At 44.3% G+C, this 21,987-nt stretch overlaps 1 protein-coding gene across 4 annotated transcripts in view; it reads right to left on the reverse strand.

Moving 5' to 3' along the window:
* Positions 1–21,987, reverse strand: part of SEMA6B (semaphorin 6B) — a 1,069,016-nt gene that overhangs the window by 617,658 nt on the left and 429,371 nt on the right. For all 4 annotated transcript variants that reach the window (XM_082263355.1, XM_082263357.1, XM_082263356.1 and 1 more), the window contains exon 4: positions 19,130–19,192. In XM_082263355.1, the coding sequence (XP_082119481.1) occupies positions 19,130–19,192 (63 nt within the window). The remainder of the gene's footprint in view (positions 1–19,129; positions 19,193–21,987) is intronic.

The raw sequence follows: 21,987 nt of genomic DNA on the forward strand, positions 1-21,987 counted from the left end.
TATATGGCATCTTCGTCTGTTGGAGAAACGTTCATATCTGCCTGCTGACTTCCGTAACAATAAGCAAATCTTTTTCCAGTGTAGCAAGATATTCTTCACCTGTTGATCTGGATGAAGGCTGAAGTAATGGAAAGGTCTGAGGGTGATATCCCGGGGCTGCGTAGAATGGTGTGGTATGTAGAGCACTGTGCCAATGAGAGTTAATGGCGAATTCAGTCAAGGGCAAATACTTAGACCAATTGGAGTGTAGCGAGTTGATGTAATGCCAAAGATAGATTTCAAGGGTCTAGTTCATGCGTTCGGTTTGACCATATGTTAACGGGTGATGTGAGGTCGAGAGTGAGAGCGTTACTCCCAGTTTCTTACAAAACACTCTCCAGAATCGGGAAATGAACTGAGATCTGTGGTCTGAGACAATATTGGTAGGTATACCATGATGTTTCACAACATGAGAAAGGAAGAGGGTAGACAGAGCTTCCGCTGTAGGTAATCCAGAGAGTGGTACAAAATGAGACATTTTTGAAAAGCGATCCACTATGACCCATATAGCAGTCATGCCATCAGATTTGGGTAACTCTGTAATGAAGTCCATAGTTAAATGGGTCCAAGGCTGGCGAGGTGCAGGGAGCGGTTGTAATAGCCCAGCAGGCAATGTGCGGGGTACTTTATTAGCAGCACAGGGAGGACAGGCAGCCACATAGTCTGTAACATCTCTTTTCATATGAGGCCACCAAACATGATGCTGCAAGGTCTTAAGAGTGATTGTGATACCTCGATGACCAGATAACACTCCTGAGGCTGGGGGCTACAAACAGGCGACCTGGTGGTATTTTCAGCCCTTGAGGAAAACGATTCTGGGTTTCCTGTAACTGTTGGGAAAGAGCTGCAGAGATCTGTACGACAATCTTGTGAGGTGGAATTATACAGTATATTGTTCGGTAGGTTGATCTTCTTCAGAAGTAACAAACTATCTGGAAAGAGCATCTGCCTTCCTGTTCTTATGCCCAGGACATAGGAAAGGACAAAATTAAAACGGGAAAAGAACAGAGCCCATCGAGCTTGACGTGAATTCAAACGTTTAGCAGTCTGAAGATACAGCAGGTTTTTATGGTCAGTCAGGATAGAAAAAGGCTTTAGAGCCCCTTCCAGAAGATGTCGCCATTCGGTTAATGCAAGTTTTATAGCCAGTAGTTCTCGATTCCCAACATCGTAATTCATCTCGGCTGGAGAAAACTTTTTAGAAAAAAACGCCACTGGATGAATCTTACCGGTCTTAGGTTGTCTCTGGGACAGCACAGCACGTGCTCCTACCTCAGAGGCATCCACCTCAACTATGTTCTGGAGATAAGAGTTTGGATGCTGAAGAATTGGAGCCTTGCTGAACATCCCTTTTAAAAGCTGGAAAGCTGATTCTGCTTCACAGTTTGCAATTGGTGATTTTCCTAGTCATAGCAGTAATGGGGGCAGCTATGGAGGCAACACCTTTTATGAAACGATTGTAGTAATTTACAAACCCCAGAAAGCTTTGGAGTCCTTTCAAAGTGGTCGGTTGGGGCTATTGCAAGACAGCAGAAAGTTTCTGTGGTTTCATTTGGAAACCGACACTATTGATGATGTATCCAAGAAAAGATATCTGGTTTTGATGAAAATTGCACTTCTCAATCTTTGCATACAGGTGGTTTTCTCTCAGCCGCTGTAATACTTGCCTTACATGTGAGCAGTGCTCAAGGTGAGTCTTGGAAAAAATTAAGATATCATCCAGGTAGATTATCACAAAACTGTTGCTGAAGTCTTGAAAAATGTCATTCATGAAACGTTGGAAGACAGCAGGAGCGTTACAGAGGCCAAATGGCATAACCAGATACTCATAGTGTCCATTGCGGGTGTTGAAAGCTGTCTTCCACTCATCTCCCTCTCTAATTCGAACCAGATTATAAGCCCCTCGGGGGTCAAGTTTAGTGAAGATAATGGCTCCCTTAAGCACATCAAATAACTCCAGAATAAGAGGCAACGGGTAGAAGTCTTTTACAGTAATCTGATTTAACCCTCGATAGTCTATGCATGGTCGAAGACCCCATCCTTCTTTTCGACAAAGAAGAAACCTGCCCCAACTGGAGAAGAAGAGGGTCGAATAAAACCTCTTTCCAAGTTGTCTTTGACATATTTCTCCATGGACTTTTGTTCAGGCAAAGACAGGGGATAAGTCCTTCCTTTGGGAAGAGGTGCTCCAGGGATCAGATTAATCGTACAGTCAAAAGAACAATGTGGAGGTAAAACCTCCGCCTTTCTCTTGCAAAACACATCTGCAAATTCATAGTATTCAGGAGGCAAGGTAGGAGGGATGGCTGCGGAAGCCAACAGACAACCAGAAAGTCTTGTGGGTCGAGATAAACAGTTCAAATAACAGGAAGACCCCCAAGAGCTCAATTCTCCCTTTACCCAATCAAAGGAAGGGTTGTATTGTTGTAACCATGGGTAGCCAAGGATAACAGGCAGAAGTGGGGAATCAATAAGAGACAGGATGATTTCCTCTTTATGGAGTGCGCCTACCTGAACGGTGATAGTGGTGGTCTCAAACTTGACAAGGCCATCTCCCAACGGCTGTCCATTCAGGGTGGTAATGCTCAGGGGTCTAGACTTTGGAACAAATGGGATGTTATTTTCTTTAGCAAAATTGTAATCCAAGAATATACCAGCGGCTCCCGAATCTACAAAAGCCTCACAGGAGACAAGTTTAGAAGCTAAGTGGAAGATTGCGGGTACAGTAGTCTTGGTTTTGGAGGCAGTACTTGTAAGGTCTAACCCAGCTCCTCCCACACTGGTTAGACCCTGTCTTTTACTGGACGGGCTGGACAACTAGATAGCAAATGTCCTTTCAGTCCACAGTATAAGCATAAGCCCAATGCACGCCTCCTCTGTCTCTCCGATTCTGAGAGGTGGAGATGGCTGACTTCCATGGGTTCCACAGGAGACTTGGATTCAACAGAAATTTCGGGTTCAGGCTGAGGTGGTGCTTGGAAGTTAGGGGCCAAGCGATATACCAGCCTTGGAAGCTTATGAGTTCTGAGTCTCTCCTGGCACCTTTCATGATACCGGAGATCCAGACGAACACACAACTCTATGAATTTTTCAAGATCTTCTGGGGAGTCTGTGATCTCAGTTATCTCTGGCGGCGAAACCCCTCTTTCCATGGGGGCGGCCTCTACAACTGGTGGCAAGCGGTGGGATGGTTCTTTTCCCCTAGAGGAGATGCTACAACTGGTTCTGAGAACGGAATGAGCAGATGGAGAATCGCTATGGAAACTTGAAGAGGTCAACCTTGAAAGATTTTTTGGAGAACCGTGGCCGACCAGCAAATAACCGCACCAAAAAGGAACTACTGGCCGAGCTGATGGAAATGGACCGAAACGACGGTGTGACTGGAGCAGTAACCCCGAACCTGGAGGATGAGTTGATGCGGACTGTGCGTATGCGGTTGGCGTTGAATGGACCCAATCCTCCTGCAGACATCATTTCCCAGGTGATGAACGCCGCTATCGCTGAGAACCGGGAGAAACGACAATACCAGTTGCGCATGGCGGAGATCCAGAGACCAGTGAGCCCAACTGTGGAGAATGCTCCAGCCCCAACAAAACGGAAAAAGGTACCCTTCGCAGCCTTTAAGAGCTTCCAGGAATCGGAGGGGGAAATAGATGGCTACTTAGCCGACTTTGAAAGACAATGTGCCTTACACAAAGTACCCACAGACGAATGGGTTTCCATCCTGGCCGGGAAATTAACAGGTAGAGCTGCCGAAGCCTTTAGAGCTATACCTGGGAATACCTGGGAGTCCAAAAAACACAGCGGGGATTCCTACACCGAGTGGGCCTGCCGTCTTTACAGAACAGCCTCCCTCGGGATTACCGGTTGTCAAGCGATATCAGGAGAGGATGTGTTACAGCTGTTTCTATTGGAACATTTTTTCAACACCCTGCAGCCGGAGATACAGGTATGGATTCGGGATCTAGAATGGGATTGGTGCAGCGCTAACACAATTGAATCCACAGTCCATACAAATGTTCAAATGGATCAAATACAAAAGTGCAGTAAACAAAAGTTCATCAGAGAGTGCTCCAATAAAGAAGGGAAACTGTCCACCACTTCAAACTTGGAAAAAGCCCCGAGTGCAGGAACCGCCACCAAGATAATAAATGGCCTCTTACCAAATTGCAATGACCCCCATTACAAGGATCAAAGACAGCCTGTGTGATCAAATCAGTGCCCAGATCGACATGTATCGATTCCCAGTGTTCCCTCAGCAGCTCCGACCGGAACAAGTGAACATAAGGAAAAGAGGGACAACTCCAATAGTGAAGTACGTTCATAGGTTTATTCAGTAAAAGCAGAGTGGGAACTCACGTTTGCATGAAGAAATCACAGCATGTCTCGGAGCTATACTCTCAGAACCTTTGTTTCCAACCAATAAAATGGCCGCCGTGTCTCCTTGCTGGCCTCAGCACGACGAACCGCAGGCTCCTCCTCCGACCGGTTTCGTCAACACGTGACTTCGTCAGGGGGTGTGGCCTATGGCAGAACGTCTTTCCTTATATGCTGGGTGAGACAGGGCGGAACTCGCTGCGTCCAATCCGGAGCCAGCAGGAAGAGGTCATCCCAAACCATCAACAGGAAGGAGACCAACGACCCGGAACCAGAAGTGTGACCTTTGAATGTCAACATCCGGAGCTAAACCCGGAATTGGAGACCGCAAACAGCGATAAACCGATCAAATATTAACATGATTGCACAAGAGATATATGTGCCTTATATTTCAAAGGACTTCTAGTGCATATTTGATCTTAAGAAAGAAACCTTATTTAAAAGAGCTTCAAAACGGGGGAAACCTATAGGTAACCAGGGGAACAGTCGTGCTAGACTTTGCAGGGAAACACCGCCATCTAGCGGCCAGAAACAAAAATTCCCGAGAGTGCTCCATTACATAACTTACATTGACATGAAGGGAAAATTATAACTGTAACTAAAAATGTGAACTAAATATGATACACAATATGACAGTTTAATAGCATCACAAAAAATATAGAATAAAAACATTTAAAACTATCCCACAAATAAAAACAAAATAAAATTATGATAACCAACAGTGCAGAACATACTGAAAACCCCTTCATCAGGCATTATTGATAAAGGAATTAATATCCCAATCAATATTTAACCCGTGAGGGGCGTAGGTCTTCAACCGATAAATCCAGCTGGTCTTTAGTTGTGAGACACCTTGGTACGGTTACTACCCCTCCAACTGCCTGAAAATTTATCAATGCCTAAAAAGACAGTGCCTTTGGGGTCATTCCCATGACATTCATCATAGTGTCTAGAGACACTATGTTTTGGGAATGCCTTCAGTATATTCGCCACATGTTCCTGCAACCGCACGTGTAACTTTCGTATCGTCCTACCCACATATTCACGGCCACAAGGGCAACGTAGTAGGTAGACGACGTGCCGTGTGGAACATGTGATGAACGGCTTGATTTTAACATTACGTTGTGTGGCATTGGAAAAGAACGTCTCAACCCTCCTAGACCTACAAGCATTAACCTTGCAGATGGCACAACCTCTACATGGATAAAAACCACCCCTCTCCTGAAAAAAAGAGATGGTCTTAGGTGGATCCACAATGTTGGGGGCCACTTGAAGCCTCAGCGGAGGCACACCCCTAAAAATGACTTTAGGAGCTTCCGGTAGTACAGGGCCCAGGAGGCTGTCGTTCTTTAGGATGTGCCAATGCTTCCTGATCAATTTTTTAACAGAGAAATGCTGAACGGAGTATGATGAAAAAAAGGCAAACTGAAAATCATCATTACTCTCACGTTCTCGTGGTACCAACAGGTCAGCCCTATTACGGGAATCTGCCTGCATAAGGGCTGTTTCAAGATCCTGTTCTTTATACCCCTTCTCCAAAAACTTGGACTTCAAGGAGCTAGCCTCCTGCAGGAAGTCCGCTCTATTGGAACAGTTCCTCTTGAGTCTGAGGAACTGACTGACAGGAACGGATCTAAGCCACGACACATGGTGGCAACTAGATGTGTCAATAAATCCGTTCCTGTCAGTCTCCTTGAAGAAAGTAGAGGTTTTAAGGGAACTACCAACCACTTTAATTTTAAGATCTAGAAAATGAATTTCAGATCTACTGCATTCGTGCACCAATCTAATTCCTCTGTCATTGTCATTCAGTGCAGAGATGAATGATTCAAGGGACTCAGAGTCACCATCCCATAGGAGGAGGATGTCATCGATGTACCTCCGCCAGAGAACTATCTCTGGTCTCGGAACGTCACCGATGACATCCTCCTCCCATTTGGCCATGAACAGATTGGCCATACTTGGCGCAAACTTCGCGCCCATGGCCACCCCCTTATTTTGTCTGTAATAAGTGCCATTGAACCAGAAGAAATTATGGGTCATAGCATAATCCAACAGGAATAAGATGAATTGACTCTGAAGACCTAACAAAGTGCTCTGACCCAAGAAATACTCAACAGCCTCCCTTCCATGCTGGTGTGATATAACCGTGTAAAGGGATGAAACATCAGCAGTGGCCAAGATGTAGGTGTGCTTCCACTCTATATCCTTAAGTATATTAATGACTTGCATAGAGTCCCTCAAAAATGAGGGGGTCTTGGTCACAAGGGGCTGGAGAAAGAAGTCTATGTATTTACCCACCCGGGAGGTAACCGAATCAATGCCACTAATGATTGGCCTCCCGGGTGGGTTCACCGCATCTTTATGCACCTTGGGTAGATAGTACATTATTGGCACCCTTGGGGCGGATGGTACCAAAAAGGATTTCTCCTTCTTGGTAAGGAGTTTGCGCTGAAAGCCGTCCTCCACCAAGTCGACAAGATCTTTTTTGTATGATGTCGTAGGGTTACCCCTCAGGGGAATATAAGTGTCCCGGTCTGACAATAACCTATTCATTTCCACATTATAGGCCACAGTATCCAGAATGACTATTCCTCCCCCTTTATCTGCTGGCCTCACAATTATGTCCTTTCGCTCCTTTAAGGAGCGAAGTCCCCGTTCAAACATATGTGTTTGATGGACTTTTTTGAGGCTAAGCTTATCCAAGTCCTTGGCAACCAAATCTCGGAACACAGTCAGAGTGGGAGCCAAAGGACCTGGGGGGTTGAATAGTGAGGCATTGGAAAATGAAGTGGACTTGATGCCCATATTATATTCCACTCTGGGGGTGATGGGGTTCCCCATCATATGCCTTTTAATGCTCATTTTACGCACAAACTTTTGAAGGTCTATGAAAGTGTCGAATTTGTTAAGAGGTCGGGGGGGAGCAAACCTGAGTCCATGATTTAACACATGCTTCTCTTCAACCGAAAGAGAAGCTGAACTCAAATTAAACAAACCCCGATCCCTCAACGCCGACTTCTTTTTGTCGCGGACCCTCCGCCCCCCTCTAGTCCCTCTCTGCTCTCCTTTTGCCTTTTGTTTTTTGGGGTGCCCCCGTGAAAAGGGGTATTAAGCTGGTTCCATGAGCCTTGCCCCCCAGGAGGGTTAGAGTAGGCAGATGGAGGCTGGTGGTATCCCTGTGAAGTCTGTGGCCGTTGGTTCCCTCTATTCTGATAATAGGGTCCCTGTGGCTGAAAAGGAGGTATGCATTTCTCTTGTTGCGGGTGTGTGGTGATATATTGAGCGGCTCCCTGATAATCCTCTCGGAGTGGTAAAAATCTATTTCCAGAGGGTTGTTGACTATATCCTTGTTGAGGGGCAGCTTTCCCCTTACCTCTAGCCCTTCCCCTACCACCTCCACGGCCTCGTCCCCGTCCTCTGGGCTGAGCCCATGTCTCCGTTGAAATAAGAGGATAATGAGACTGGCCAGAACTCTCACCAACTTCCATTGGGGTACTGGGGGGGGGGGTACAAGCTGAGAGGGTTGTCCTGTGCCAACATCAGCCGGGTCCCTATTGGCTTGCCATTTAAAGACTAGCTTACTCTGATAATCACCACTATCCCTTAGGAATTTCTTCCTTTTTTTATTTTTCTGTTCTAAGTCCTCCTTTTCCAAATGCTTTTTTAAGAGGTCAGATTTTTGTTTGTAGAGGTCTTTAGATTTAAATTCCTCCAGTTTGCCTTTAATAACATTAATCTCCTCATCCAATTTCTTAAGTTTAAGCCGTTTCTTGGTTACCATATAACGTAGTAATTCAAGCCCTGCCTTGTTGAAGTATTGGTACCACTCATCTAAATCTAAGATGTCACTCTGTGGTGCCACCTCCCACCTCAGGCTTCTAGGTACCATACTTTCAGCAAGATATTTCTCATAGAAGGCAATATCCCACCCCGTGTGGAGCTCGGTTGTCATGATGTTCTTAAGTCTCAAAAAGAGACCACTCATGTCATCCGCAGGCTCACTAGAGGTCGAGAAAATGCCTTCCAGGTTGATGGAATAGGTCTTCCTGTACTCAAATACATCCATGATAGTACAAGCACAGAAAGGCCAACCAACACTGGTATAATGATGCGAAAAAAACAAATGTGGATATCTCGCTCGACAGATCCTTACTCAGAATTCACAAAGCAGCAGCACATGTACTAATTAGCAAGAATATAAAAATGGGGATATTGCTGCGCTAAAATGTAAAGATAAAAACATACATGAATAAAAAGTCAACAGACCATATGAAAGCAGCCAGCACCTGATCTAGAATCAGAAATACCAGATCTAAATAGCAATATAGAATGGGATTGGTGCAGCGCTAACACAATTGAATCCACAGTCCATACAAATGTTCAAATGGATCAAATACAAAAGTGCAGTAAACAAAAGTTCATCAGAGAGTGCTCCAATAAAGAAGGGAAACTGTCCACCACTTCAAACTTGGAAAAAGCCCCGAGTGCAGGAACCGCCACCAAGATAATAAATGGATAATAAATGGATTCGGGATCGGCGACCGCTCACCTTACCCGAAGCAGCTCGTCTGGCTGATGAGTATACTGACTCCAGAAAAACGGAGCAACCCTCCGTAAGACCTGCTCCAGGACCAGTTGCACCAACCTGAAGCCCAGGTACCTGCAATCGCCCACCACCACGCTTCCAACAGCAAAGCCAGGTACAGTGCCATCGGTGCAAACAGTTCGGACACTACCAGAGAAACTGTGACCAGAGAAGGAACCACGATTCATGGCTTTGAGCAGGACCACCTTCCCCAGCACGGACAGCCGTCCACTACTACCATGGCCACAGGCAGCAACAACCTAGCCTCAGACCAATGCTAAAGCCCCAGATTACCAATCTTGGACCACCCCTACCACAGAGAGGGGGGGGGGACTCCTCCAACTCGCAGGCACGCAGATACCAATCCCGCAGTGGGGTACAGTGCTACAGGTGCAAGCAGGTTGGGCACTACCTGAGTACCCAGAGCAGGGATCAAGCTGCATGGATCCGACCAGGGTCACCCCCTCCAGTAAAGACAACGGTCCCCTACTATCATGCAGAGGCTCCCCCAGTCATACCAATATTCAAACCCACCGAGGAGCAATTGGGTACCCTTCACGAAGCTGACCCAGTGAAAGCCGCTAAAGAGAACCGACAGCACCATTGCCAATCTGCCCAGTTAAACGGAAAGCCTGTGAAAGGTCTCCGAGATATGGGAGCCACTCTCACTTTGGTCAAGCGACATTTGGTCCCAGATGCCGCCTGAACTGGAGGTTCAGTAGTGGTACGGGTAGCAGGGGGAGGGGTGCACCGGATACCCACTGTGAGGGTCCATTTGAATTGGGGTGCTGGGTCAGGTCTGATTGATGTGGGGTCCATACAGGAGCTCCCCACCGACGTCTTACTGGGGAACGACCTAGGCCACTTGACCTGAGCGTTCCTGCCAGTCCAGATCCCAGGCCCACATCATGGAGACCTACTTACATTCTGAGGTCCAGACGCTTAAATGTTTGGATGGAGTGCGGTCATATGGGATAGGTTTTGGTTTGGGAAAGGGGGCAAAGTCCAAACAGGGTAGACCGCTCCAGGTGAGGCTAGGATCAGGTGCCGGTCGGATCCGCAATCCAGGATAGCTTCAGACAAAAAAGAAGAATGAATTTGGTTTGGGAAAGGGGGCCATGGCAGATTTACTTGGAACTCCCTGGATTGACTCTTTGGGACTTGTTACCCGACTAATTCAGGCACAGACCAGTTGGAGGTCTGGTACCTGGATTAGTCTACCTTTGGGGGGAAGAGATGTGACGGTACTAACCGTCACTATGTGTGACGGATCACCCTGTCCCTGGATTGTAAACCCCTTCGTGTCATTTTCCTATGAGTTTGGGACATTTCCTTTTATTTCATTTTTTTGTTCCCTTTATTCATCTTCTGAACAGCTGTAGATGGCATGCCTCATGGCATTGAGTTAATGTAATGCTACAGCCCATCCCCCACCCCTCCTGTTTCTGTGTCTAATTGTGTGGATTCATGACACAGACACTGGTCTGGACTGGAGACATCTCTCCGCAGGGGGTGTGTATTAAGACTGCCTGTTTCAATGTACAAATATTCCGTTCCCATTGGCTGATCCTTGTCCCCCCCCCCTTTGGCAAGGCTAAGGGGAGTTTCCCTAACTGTGTGTAAAACTGTATGTCTTGGAATTTAATAAACAGTTCTTGCTTAGACTCACAACATAGAGTGTCATCTCATGTTTGTGGGAGAAGGCTATACCAGCTCTATCTCCCTTCGGCTTGGATCGCTAAATCCCTAGCTCTTGTAAGAGCGGTTCCTGCTTCACTCTAAAGCATCCCTCACACTAGGGGGGAAGAGAACATCTCTGGCGGCGAAACCCCTCTTTCCATGGGGACGGCCGCTAGAGTCCTTATAGACCAATTCATCCTTAACCACTTTACCACCGGAGAATTTTCCTGCTTTACGTCCAGGCCACTTTTTGCAACTTGGCACTGTGCGACTTTAACTGACGATTGCACGGTCATGCAACGCTGTACCCAAACAAAATTTACGTCCTTTTTTCCCCACAAACAGAGCTTTCTTTTGGTGGTATTTGATCACCTCTGCGCTTTCCATTTTTTGCGATATTAATAATAAAAGAGCAAAAATTTTGCGAAAAAATTGACATTTTCTACTTTGACAGTTAAAAAATATCCAATATATTTAATTTTTGTCATATATTTAGGCCAAAATGTATTTAGCTACATGTCTTTGACAAAAAAATTCTCAATGAGTGTACTTTTAACCGCTTTAAGACCGGAAGATTTTACCCCATTTCTGACCAACAGCTAATTTTTGCACCCTATACAGGCCGACACTTACTGTTCTGTGCACTGTGAATGTCTACTGTACGTCTAGCCATCAAATACTACGTTCTTTGCTGTCAGTTCAACCCATGTGAGCTAATTTTTGCAGCCTATACAGGCCGCCATTTACTTCTGTATACTGTGAATGCCTACTGTACCTCCAGCCATCAAATACACTACGTTCTTTGCTGTCAGTTCAACCCATGTTAGCTAATTTTTGCAGCCTATACAGGCCGACACTTACTGTTCTGTGTACTGTGAATGCCTACTGTACCTCTAGTCATCATATACTACGTTCTTTGCTGTCAGTTCAACCCATGTGAGTTAATTTTTGCAGCCTATACAGGCCGACACTTACTTCTTTATACTGTGTGAATGCCTACTGTACCTCTAGCCATCAAAAACTAAGTTCTTTGCTGTCAGTTCAACCCATTTGAGCTAATTTTTGTCGCCTATACCCCCTTCCATACCGCGCCATAATAAAATGACGGCGGCAGGAAGTCTTTCTCGATCCGGGCGGCCGTCATATGACGTCCGCCCGGTCTCACCGCCACTGCGCGCCCTCGGGGGCGCGCAGCGGGGCGATCGGGGATGAGGCTCGTCCCTCGGACAGAGCCCATCCCCGATCTAGGTAAAGAGCCAATGAAATTGGCTTTTTACCACGTGACCGGCTGTGTCCAATCACAGCCAGTCACAAATGTCAACAGAGAACACGTTAACTAGCTGTCACCGTGTTCTCCTCCTCACACACTGATCCTGTGTGAGGAGGAGATTGTGGTAACGGCTAGTTACCAATTACAGTGCACCCCAAACATACTGATTGCCCCCCCCCCAATAAAGAGCACCTGTCACTAGCCCATCAAAGTACCTGTCACTAGCCCATCAAAGTACCTGTCACTAGCCCATCAAAGTACCCGAGTACCTGTCACCAACCCATCAGGTACTCTGATGACAGGTTCTCAGGTACTCTGATGGGCTGGGGACAGGTACTCGGGTACTCTGATGGGCTGGTGACAGGTATTCGGGTACTCTGATGATGGGTACTCGGGTACTCTGATGACGGGTACTCGGGTACTCCGATGACAGGTACTCGGGTACTTCGATGACAGGTACTCGGGTACTTTGAGTACCTGTCACCGGAGTACCCGAGTACCCGTCATCGGAGTACCCGAGTACCCGTCATCAGAGTACCAGAGTACCTGTCACCTACCCATCAGAGTACCCGAGTACCTGTCACCTACCCATCAGAGTACCCGAGTACCTGTCACCTACCCATCAGAGTACCCGAGTACCTGTCTCCTACCCATCAGATTACTCGAGTACCTTCCACCTGCTCATCAGAGTACCTGACGCTTAAAGTACCCGAGTACTTGCCACCTGCTCATCAGTACCCATCACTACTCGTCAGTACTCATCAGTACCCATCAGTACCTATCAGTATCAGTACTGATCATCCGTACCCATCAGTACAGTATCAATATCGTCTATCAGTATCAGTACTACTCATCAGTACTCATCAGTACCTATCACCTGCCTGTCACCTGCCCATCAGAGTACCCGAGTACCTGTCACCTGCCTATCGGAGTACTCGAGCACCTGCCACCTGCTCATCAGTACCTTCATACAGCCACCATGTCCAAGTTCAAAAAGGTTTATATACGTCCTCCGTTTAAACCTAAATACCGGTGTTATGGCAGCAGATAGCTGCCATAACCCTGGTATTTTTTTAAAAAGTGGACAGTTTGCTTTCCGATAAGGGTGGTCCCAGCGGCGGATTCGCCCCCCCCCCCTCCCGCCGCGTTCCGGTCCTTTTCCCCGCTTACCGGACCCACCGACAGCGGGGAAAACGATCCGGTCCCGGATCCTCACAGACAGGATGTCGAGTGAGGGCAAGCTTGCCTAGCAACCGGTTTAAAGGTCCCTTTTTTTTTTTTTTTTCATTTTGTTTTATTATTTTTTTTTCCTATCTTTTAGTGTACTTGTGGGATCTGAGGACTTTTTGACCCCAGATCTCACAAAAAAGAGGTCCTGTCGTGCCTTTTTCTATTACAAGGAATGTTTACATTCTTTGTAATAGAAATAAAAACGATCATTTTTTTTTTTTAAACGGTGAAAAAAATAAAAAATAATAAATAAAATAAATAGTAAAAAAAAAAATTAAAGTGCCCTGTCCCCGTGAGCTCGAGTGCATACGGAAACCCCACCCACATATGTAAATGATGTTCAAACCACACATGTGAGGTATCGCCGCGATCGTTAGAGCAAGAGCAATAATTTGAGCCCTAGACCTTTTCTGTAACTCTAAGATGGCAACCTGTAGACATTTTTAAAATGTCGGCTATGGGGATTTTTAAGTACCAAGATTTGTCGCCATTCCGTGAGCGTGCGCAATTTTGAAGCATGACATGTTGGGTATCTCTTTCTTATTTTTTTATTCAAAAAAGTGAATTTTTTCCAAAAAAATAGCGTTTGGAAAAACAAATTACAATTAACATTAAATTAACAAATTACAAATTAACAAATTAAATATGTGCCATAAAATGTATGAAAGTGACAGTAAAGTGCTCAGTGCTAAGATGTACAGGTGGGTGAAATATTCCAATCTTAATATTCCGTCCTCATGAGGTGCTTAACCACTTAACGTCTAGCCACGTAGACCTACGTCGGCTGACTTTAAGGGGTTATACCGGGATGATGCCTCTAGCTAGAGGCATCATCCCGGTACCGTGGTTTGAAGCCGACGGTCGGATTTCCGTCGGTAATGACCGATGCGGCTCGGGAGCCGCTCGATCGTTACCCGGGGGGGGGCGGGAGGGGACGCCCCCCCCCTCCTGCCGCCTTCCGTGGCTTTGCTCGGGGCTCCCGTCCCACCGGGTGCCGCGAGCACCCAGCCGGCATGTCCGCCGGCTGGATGGAGTCCCGATGAATGCCGGAAACGGCATCGATCGGGTCTCCGATGACGTAACCCGGAGGTGGCGTCCATGACGTCACTTCCGGGTTACTGTGCTGCAAAAGGTGGCAGATTTGAAAAACGTCTGTATGCAAAAATGCCGTTTTCGGCGTTTTGCATACAGGGAAGTGTAGTGGAGGCGTCTAGGGTCTTTCAGACCCTCGATCCCTCCATAAAGTGTACCTGTCACTACATATTGGTGTCACAAGGGATGTTTACATTGCTTGTGACAGCAATAAAAGTGATCAGATTTTTATTTTTTTTAAAAACTGTAATAAAGTTAAAAAAAAAAAATAAATAGGAAAAAAAAAAAAAAATTTAGCCGCCCCCGTCACCGTTAGCTCGCGCACAAAAAAAAAAGGTATACGCAAGTCGAGCCGCGAATGAAATCACTGTTCAAACCACACATGTGAGGTATCGCCGCGATCGCCAGAGCGTGGGCAATAATTTAAATAAAAGAGCTATACTCTAACTCTAACCTGGTAACTGTTAAATAAATTTTAAGCATCGCAGATTGAGATCTCTATTGACCATAGTTTGTCGCCATCCCACGGGGGGGGGGGCGCAATTTTAAACCCGTAACATGTTGGGTGTCTATTTACTCGGTGTGACATCATCGTTCACAATATACAAAAAAAATGGGCTAACTTAACTGTTTAGTATTTTTTAAATGCAGTGAAATGTGATTTTTCTAATTTTTTCCAAAAAAATGGCGTTTTAAAGACCACTGCGCGAATACCGCGTGACAAAAATTTTTGCAATGACCGACATTTTATTCTCCAGAGTCTTTGCTAAAAAAATATATATAATGTTTGGGGGTTTTAAATAGTTTTCTAGCAAAAAATACTGATTTAAACTTGTAAACAAAAAGTGTCAAAAATAGGCTTAGTGGTAAAGTGGTTAAACAGTCCAAACCAGCACTCTTGCAAAAAATTAGTGAAATAAAACAAAAAATATAGACAAGTGACCTTAAAAGTGCTCAGTGCTTAAATATACAAGGTGGGTGAGTTAAATCTCCAATCTTGACATCCAATCCTTTTAAAGTGCTTAAAAAAGTCCAAGATAATAATAGAAAAAATTAAAAAAACAATGTGCTCTGTTTTCTTCTGAAAGGTGTTCAGCCTTCACCTAACACCGTGTAAAGTTGTGGGGTGTCTCTTCTCACTGGTGCCCCTAAGGGTGTACTACTTGCTCACCTCAATATATAAGGTATTGCGCCTTATAGTATACAAAGACTACTCCTCTCCTTTCCTTCCTCGAACTCTGATCCGGCACGATGTTTAACTTGTGTTGTATGGATCGGGGCACAGCGCTCTCCAGATCTCCAGCGTATCACAAAATGAAAGGCTCACATAGTGCAATATTGCCGAAATAAACCACTTTATAAAAAAATTAGTAAATGCACTTACAAATAGACGCCTTTAGCTGAAAACAGAAGATCGCGGTCCTCACTTCCGCATTAGAACGTCACTTCCGGTCAAACGGCCCTACGCGTTACGCCACTTCCGCTCACGGGGCTTCTTCAGGGGAACATTTGCATACGCAAGTGGCATTTATTTATAGGACTGAAGCCGGATATGCCTAGATCGCCATTTTTTCAGTGTACATTATACATGATGGATTCCTGGAACCGGATGCACTAGTTCCGCCATCTTTGAAAATCGTATTCCCTGGAATTTCGTAATTCTAAATTACTCATCTTATTTTCAATTTATACACTAACAATTTGGAAAATAAATCTTCTGATCGGTTACTTAATAAACCTATTTAAAACCATACACATGTCGGGGTACATTAAAAACATTAAATACATGGGGACAAACCGAGTACCGGAAGTGAGGTAAACAATGTCTAATACACTCTCCTACAATCCACAGATATTGGGGACAATCTATCGAATCAGTATTATAGACCTCTATTTGTCCATTGTTATGTTTATACAAACTGATAAAGGGTATTTATTTAAAATGTATTATTTTGGGGAGGCCTATGTCTTATTCATTTTATATTTAAAACTCATGTAAAACCAATTGAAGCAGAGGACATTTATTCTATCTGCCAATCCCACCCCAGTATAAAGCCAATACTGGCCATTGGTAAGCCTGGCAGGCTTACCAATGGGAGTCACCACTAAGATGGACACGTTCCAGGTTTACTGACGGCTAGGTACACTGTAGTACCCCCGTCCCCCTAAGATAGGAGGCCCTATCGGCATGTCGCTACCTGCCTGAAGCCGAAGCCTGACTATGTATAGGCTATGACTTTTGGAATCCCTGCCGGGTACATAGTCTATAAATTGATTGTCTGAGTTGCTTCCATTAGTACATCTACCATGGGATTTCCTGGACATTTAGGATAAGGCTGCGTAACCCTTCGCCATTCGGCTTCAATGGGTTGTTACCCTGTATAACACAGAAAGCGACCTCCTGATAACACTTAGGGTGTTGGATACTCATCCCTATACATATATATGAATAAATGAGAACCTTGACTGTCATTACACGATCCTTGAATCACTGATGTGCCTTGGATTTTGTGTCCTGCCGTAATCTTCTTATCCTCTGAGTCATTAAAAAGGAAATACCGGTCTGTCATGGTCTTTCTGGCCCTGAGGAAGCCATGAGCGAAACGCGTCGGCTTGCTGGGGACCTGCATTGACCGCCCTCCATCTGAGACCTACCATCCATCCTATACAGGCTTTGGTTTTCCCTCTATGGGTTGTATTTCTACCTAATGACTCTGATGAAATTGATTTTATAAATCCCCTTATATTTATTGTATTTATGTTTACATGAGCATGATAGCCCATGTTTTTTAACTTGCAAAAATTTATAAAATGTCAATTTTTTATATGTTGGTTTTGGTGTGATCCTTCTCCTCCCACTGGCCGGTAAAGCCCCACTTTTTTCTATCCTTTTATTGTTGTATACAATTAAGGGGTAAGGACCTCACTACACGGTACCTTATTTGTTTCTATGACTGTCTATTAATTCTGTACAGCTGAGGCTGCAGAGATGGAGATTGAGGATTGTCCTTAATCTCCTTTCTCTGTCTCAAGGTGAAACATCAGAGGTCTGTTAGACCCTAAATAATAAAAAAAATACAATTGTAATAAATAAATAAATAAAATAGTAACAAAAAAATAAGAAGAAAATAAGAAAAATAATAAAATACTGACACCAGTGGCATTCCAGCATCGCAGGGGTCCCCGGTTGGGGGTCAGGAGGGCCCTTTATACTTTCTTGCACCGGGGCCCTAAAGGTTCTAGTTACACCTCTAGGTTGGAGGCTGCCTCCCTTCCAAAGCGCTTTGAAACATATTAAATCAAATCCTAATCCAGGAATTACAAAACCTAAAGAAAACTGAAAAAAGAGATTGACTCAGAATCGATATTTTGGTACCTGACACTATGCATTTGTACGAACCTTATGTCACTTTTGCTTATTCTAATGGTTTCTGTTATCAAGCACACTGGGTCCCGAGGCAGTACTTTTGATTTTGTATTCTGCTTGTTTTATTGTCTGCTATGCAATATCCTTTTTATTACATTACTTTTAAATTGACAGCAGCATGAGGCTTCTCCTGGTTTCTATCTTTTGATGGTTATGCTATATGCAGTTGAGGGGGACATTTAAAACAGAGTGCCTGGTCCGGGTATCCTTGTGGTGACACAAATTTTGGAGCCAGCCAGTGGTGTTCTCTGCTCTGTTGCAGTGTAAGCGCATTTAATCTCCTTTTGTTGAAATCTTAGTGTCCAGTAAGAGGCTCTGCATGTGAGACAGCACCTGAGCACTGAAGCACATTTTACATAATTGATTGGCACTGTGAGCACTTTATAAAACAAGCGAAAGACTGCCCTTGGGAGTTGAAATTTTCCATGCTAATTAAATATATACTGTATATATATATATATGTGGACTTTGTTTTATTTATTTATTCTGTATAGTTATGGTTATCACATCCTTTATACACTTGGTTTTTTTTTTCGCACAGATTATTGGGATAGATTTATGTGTCAGATTTATTTTTGTTTGCACTATTGAATTAAAGGGACATGTGCACTTGTTTTATATAAATCTATTAGTATTTATTTGCATAAAACCCTTTCCAAGCACATATATTTATACTGAGCTGTGAAGAAATCCACAGTAACGTCAACATATAATGTCACAGAATTATCATATGATTTGGTGAAAAGTACTTCACATTTATGCATTTGTTTCACATCATTCTATCAAAATTTTCTTTGTGGAGACAGGAGTCATGAGCTGCTGAAAGTATTTCTGACCTTACCTCCAAACTCCACTTCTGTGAGTGACAGCAGAGGTTTGAGTCCAATAATGTAATTTATTCAAGAGTTTTAGCACTGTACATTCCTTGAGCCACTATGTTATTGTGCTTGTGATATGGCATACAATGCACGGTGTGAATGATGGTTCCTAACTAAAATAAACAACACACTCCTGCGCTAGAGTCAACTGACTGTATAGTGCCTGGTCAAACTGTTGATAATCTCATAGATGCCTTGCTGCCCTCTAGGACTGGGGTCGTGCTGACAGTACTGTGAGAATAGAGCCTAGCTATGCTCTGAAGACGGCGGACAGTCCTTTGAAACGCGTTAGCCTGAGGGGTCTCATCCAGGACCCCCTAGGTTCAGTGATTCGAGCAAATGATGAGAGATTGAAACTCATGTGGCCTGATGAGTGTGTTTTTAGCTTATGTTTGTGAGTAGACATCTTTATGGTTTTCTTCATATAGCTTTTAATAAATCTGTTGGATAATGCACTAGGCCAGTGAGCCCTTTTTTCTTTTTCTATTCTCACAGATAGTTCCTTACTACCTGCTCATAAATTCTGTTCTTGGAAAAATTGGTCCTACCTCCTGCTTTCCTTTCATTCGGCACACATTAATATCTTGGTGGCTTGATTTCCAGATGAATTTCTGTGTAAGAAAATCAAAGTTTAGTAATGTAGTAAAGATCAGGAAAAACATACATTTAAAGAGAAATAGAAATTACCACAGGACCTACAGTATATACCACTTTTTGAGTCGGTTAACACCGCGGTGACTCAAAGTTGCCCCGACTTTGAAGTCGCTCGTGCAGCACAACTTCATTGCGGCTTGAAAACGACTTCTCATAATAGAAGTCAATGCAAGTCGCTCCGACTTCGCCCAAAATTAGTGCAGGAACCTTTTTCTAAGTCGGAGCGACTTGAGTCGCTCTGATTTGAACAGTTCCATTGCACAAGTCGCCTGACAAGTCGGAGCAGTGTGAACCGGCTCTTAGACTTTTGAATTTGTTTTATTTATACAAACAAGTTTTATTTGTTAATAGACCGCACATACAGAATCAATGTTACAAACATCCTAGTAGTCATAAACTGTTATGTCAGATGCACAGCATGCATGAGCCCCGATAGTGTGTTAGCTTATAACAACAAACATTTGAGTTACATATCTGGATGTAGATAATGTTGAAACCGGAGAGTAGAGGTTAAACTATATTATGGGGGTCTCTGGCTCAGGAAGTTTAATAACATATAAGAAAGGTTATTTAAAGCTTATAAACTTGTAGAACAGCCAACGTAGAGAGAGTACAGAGAGAAGGAAAGGAAACCAGGGTGGGGGTAGAAGAGGTATACAGGGCTGACAGCTTCTCCTTCCAGTAGTGGAAAAATAGGTTTTGTTGTCTTTGGAGAAATCGTCTGCAATAGGGCATTTAAAATACTAAATCAACTCTGGCCAATGTTGTCCTCTTGATAGTAGGGAATTCCTGGGGTTAGAGAAACTCTCAGATTGAAGTCGAGGGAAAAAAATAAAAATAAAATGTTTGGGAGGTTGTGGGGTGAAAGACAATCAGGTAGGAAGAAGGATAGAATATCTAGTAGCAATAAAGTGGAAGGAGGATGGAGAACCTGTGTTAAGAGCCAGGGGAAAATATTCTCGAGGGGCAATATTTACATTTCAGCAAATGGTCTATTAAATTGTGATTTATGACACAAACTAGATCACAAACATTTTTTATGAAATATTACTAAGAAAAATGAAAAAAATGTGGTACTGCAGGAAAGGCAACAGAGTAACGGGAAAAGCTAGCCCCTTATTAGAAAATTAAAAATACAACACTCTTCTATTTTTTTTTTCTAGTATTCACATTTTATAAACCTCCCCTCTAAAAAAAAAAAAAATAAAATAGAATTTTATGATGTAAGAACTTACAAAGTGTCAGAGTCCTCTGACAGTCGCCACCCATCCATTCAGCCTTCACTAGTGGGTAATGGCGCCTTCTGCAGGAGCAAGCTAGGCAGTTTGAAAGGTTAATAAAAAACTTATTATACCTAGACCCACCTCTAGGGGCCCATCCCTCAGCCATTATCCTGAACAAGGTATCACTGTTCCTCAGTTTGTAGCAAGTAGTACCGGAAGGCAATAACCCCCAGATCCAAAAACCAGAGGGGCGGGGGCAGCGACTGTCAGAGGACTCAGAGAAAATAATTTTACGGTGAGTTCTTATAAAAATTCTATTTTCTCTTACGTCCTCTGACAGTCGCCGCCCATATATTCAGCCTTCACTAGTGGGATGTCCCAAAGCAGTGCGGGTGGGAAGACGCAACCAACCTAAAAGGTAACGAAAACAACCAGGCCAGATAGACTTAGAACTAAACTAGAGAAACTTAACATAAATAAATCACCGGGACCGGATGGCTTGCACCCGAGGGTTCTTAAGGAGCTCAGCAAGGCGATTGCCAGACCATTATTCTTGATCTTTAAGAATAGTTTACAGACGGGTATGGTGCCAGCTGATTGGAAAAAAGCCAACGTGTTACCAATATTTAAAAAGGGGCCGAGATATATCCCAGGTAACTATAGGCCGATCAGCCTAACATCAGTAGTCTGGAAGATTTTGGAGGTAATGTTAAGGGACCACATAAAAGACTTTAGTAATAAAAACGGTATTATTAGTAGTAATCAGCATGGATTCATGAAAAATCGTTCTTGCCAAACCAATCTATTAACCTTCTATGATGAAGTGAGCTGCCACCTAGATAAAGGTAAGCCTGTGGATGTGGTGTACCTGGACTTCGCTAAGGCCTTTGACACCGTTCCCCACAAACGTTTACTGTTCAAACTAAGGAAGGTAGGTATGGACCATAAGGTGAGTACCTAGATAGAGAACTGGCTCCAGGGGAGGTTGCAAAGGGTGGTGATTAATGGGGAGTACTCAGATTGGGTGGTGTGGAAAGCGGGGTCCCCCAGGGTTCTGTCCTGGGGCCAATCCTGTTTAATTTCTTCATAAATGATCTAGAGGAGGGGATATCGAGCAAAATCTCAGTATTTGCGGATGGTACTAAACTAAGCATGCCAATATCTTCTGGGCAGGATGTGGAAACCTTACAAGCGGACCTGAACAAAATTATGTGGTGGGCAACTACATGGCAGATGAGGTTTAATGTTGAAAAATGTAAAGTAATGCACCTGGGTGCCAGAAACCAGAAAGCAAGCTACTCACTGGGGGGGGGGGGGGGGGGAACCTCTGGGTGAGTGTAGGATGGAAAAGGACCTGGGGGTCCTGGTAGACAACAGGCTTGGCAGTGGCATGCAATGCCAAGCCGCTGCAAGCAAAGCCAACAGAATACTGGGATGTATAAAAAAGGGGATTCACTCCAGAAATAAGGATATTATTCTTCCACTCTACAAGACTCTGGTCCGGCCACATCTGGAGTATGCTGTCCAGT

Source organism: Pelophylax lessonae, assembly GCF_965119305.1.
Source record: "Pelophylax lessonae genome assembly, chromosome: 1".
NCBI lineage: Eukaryota > Metazoa > Chordata > Amphibia > Anura > Ranidae > Pelophylax > Pelophylax lessonae.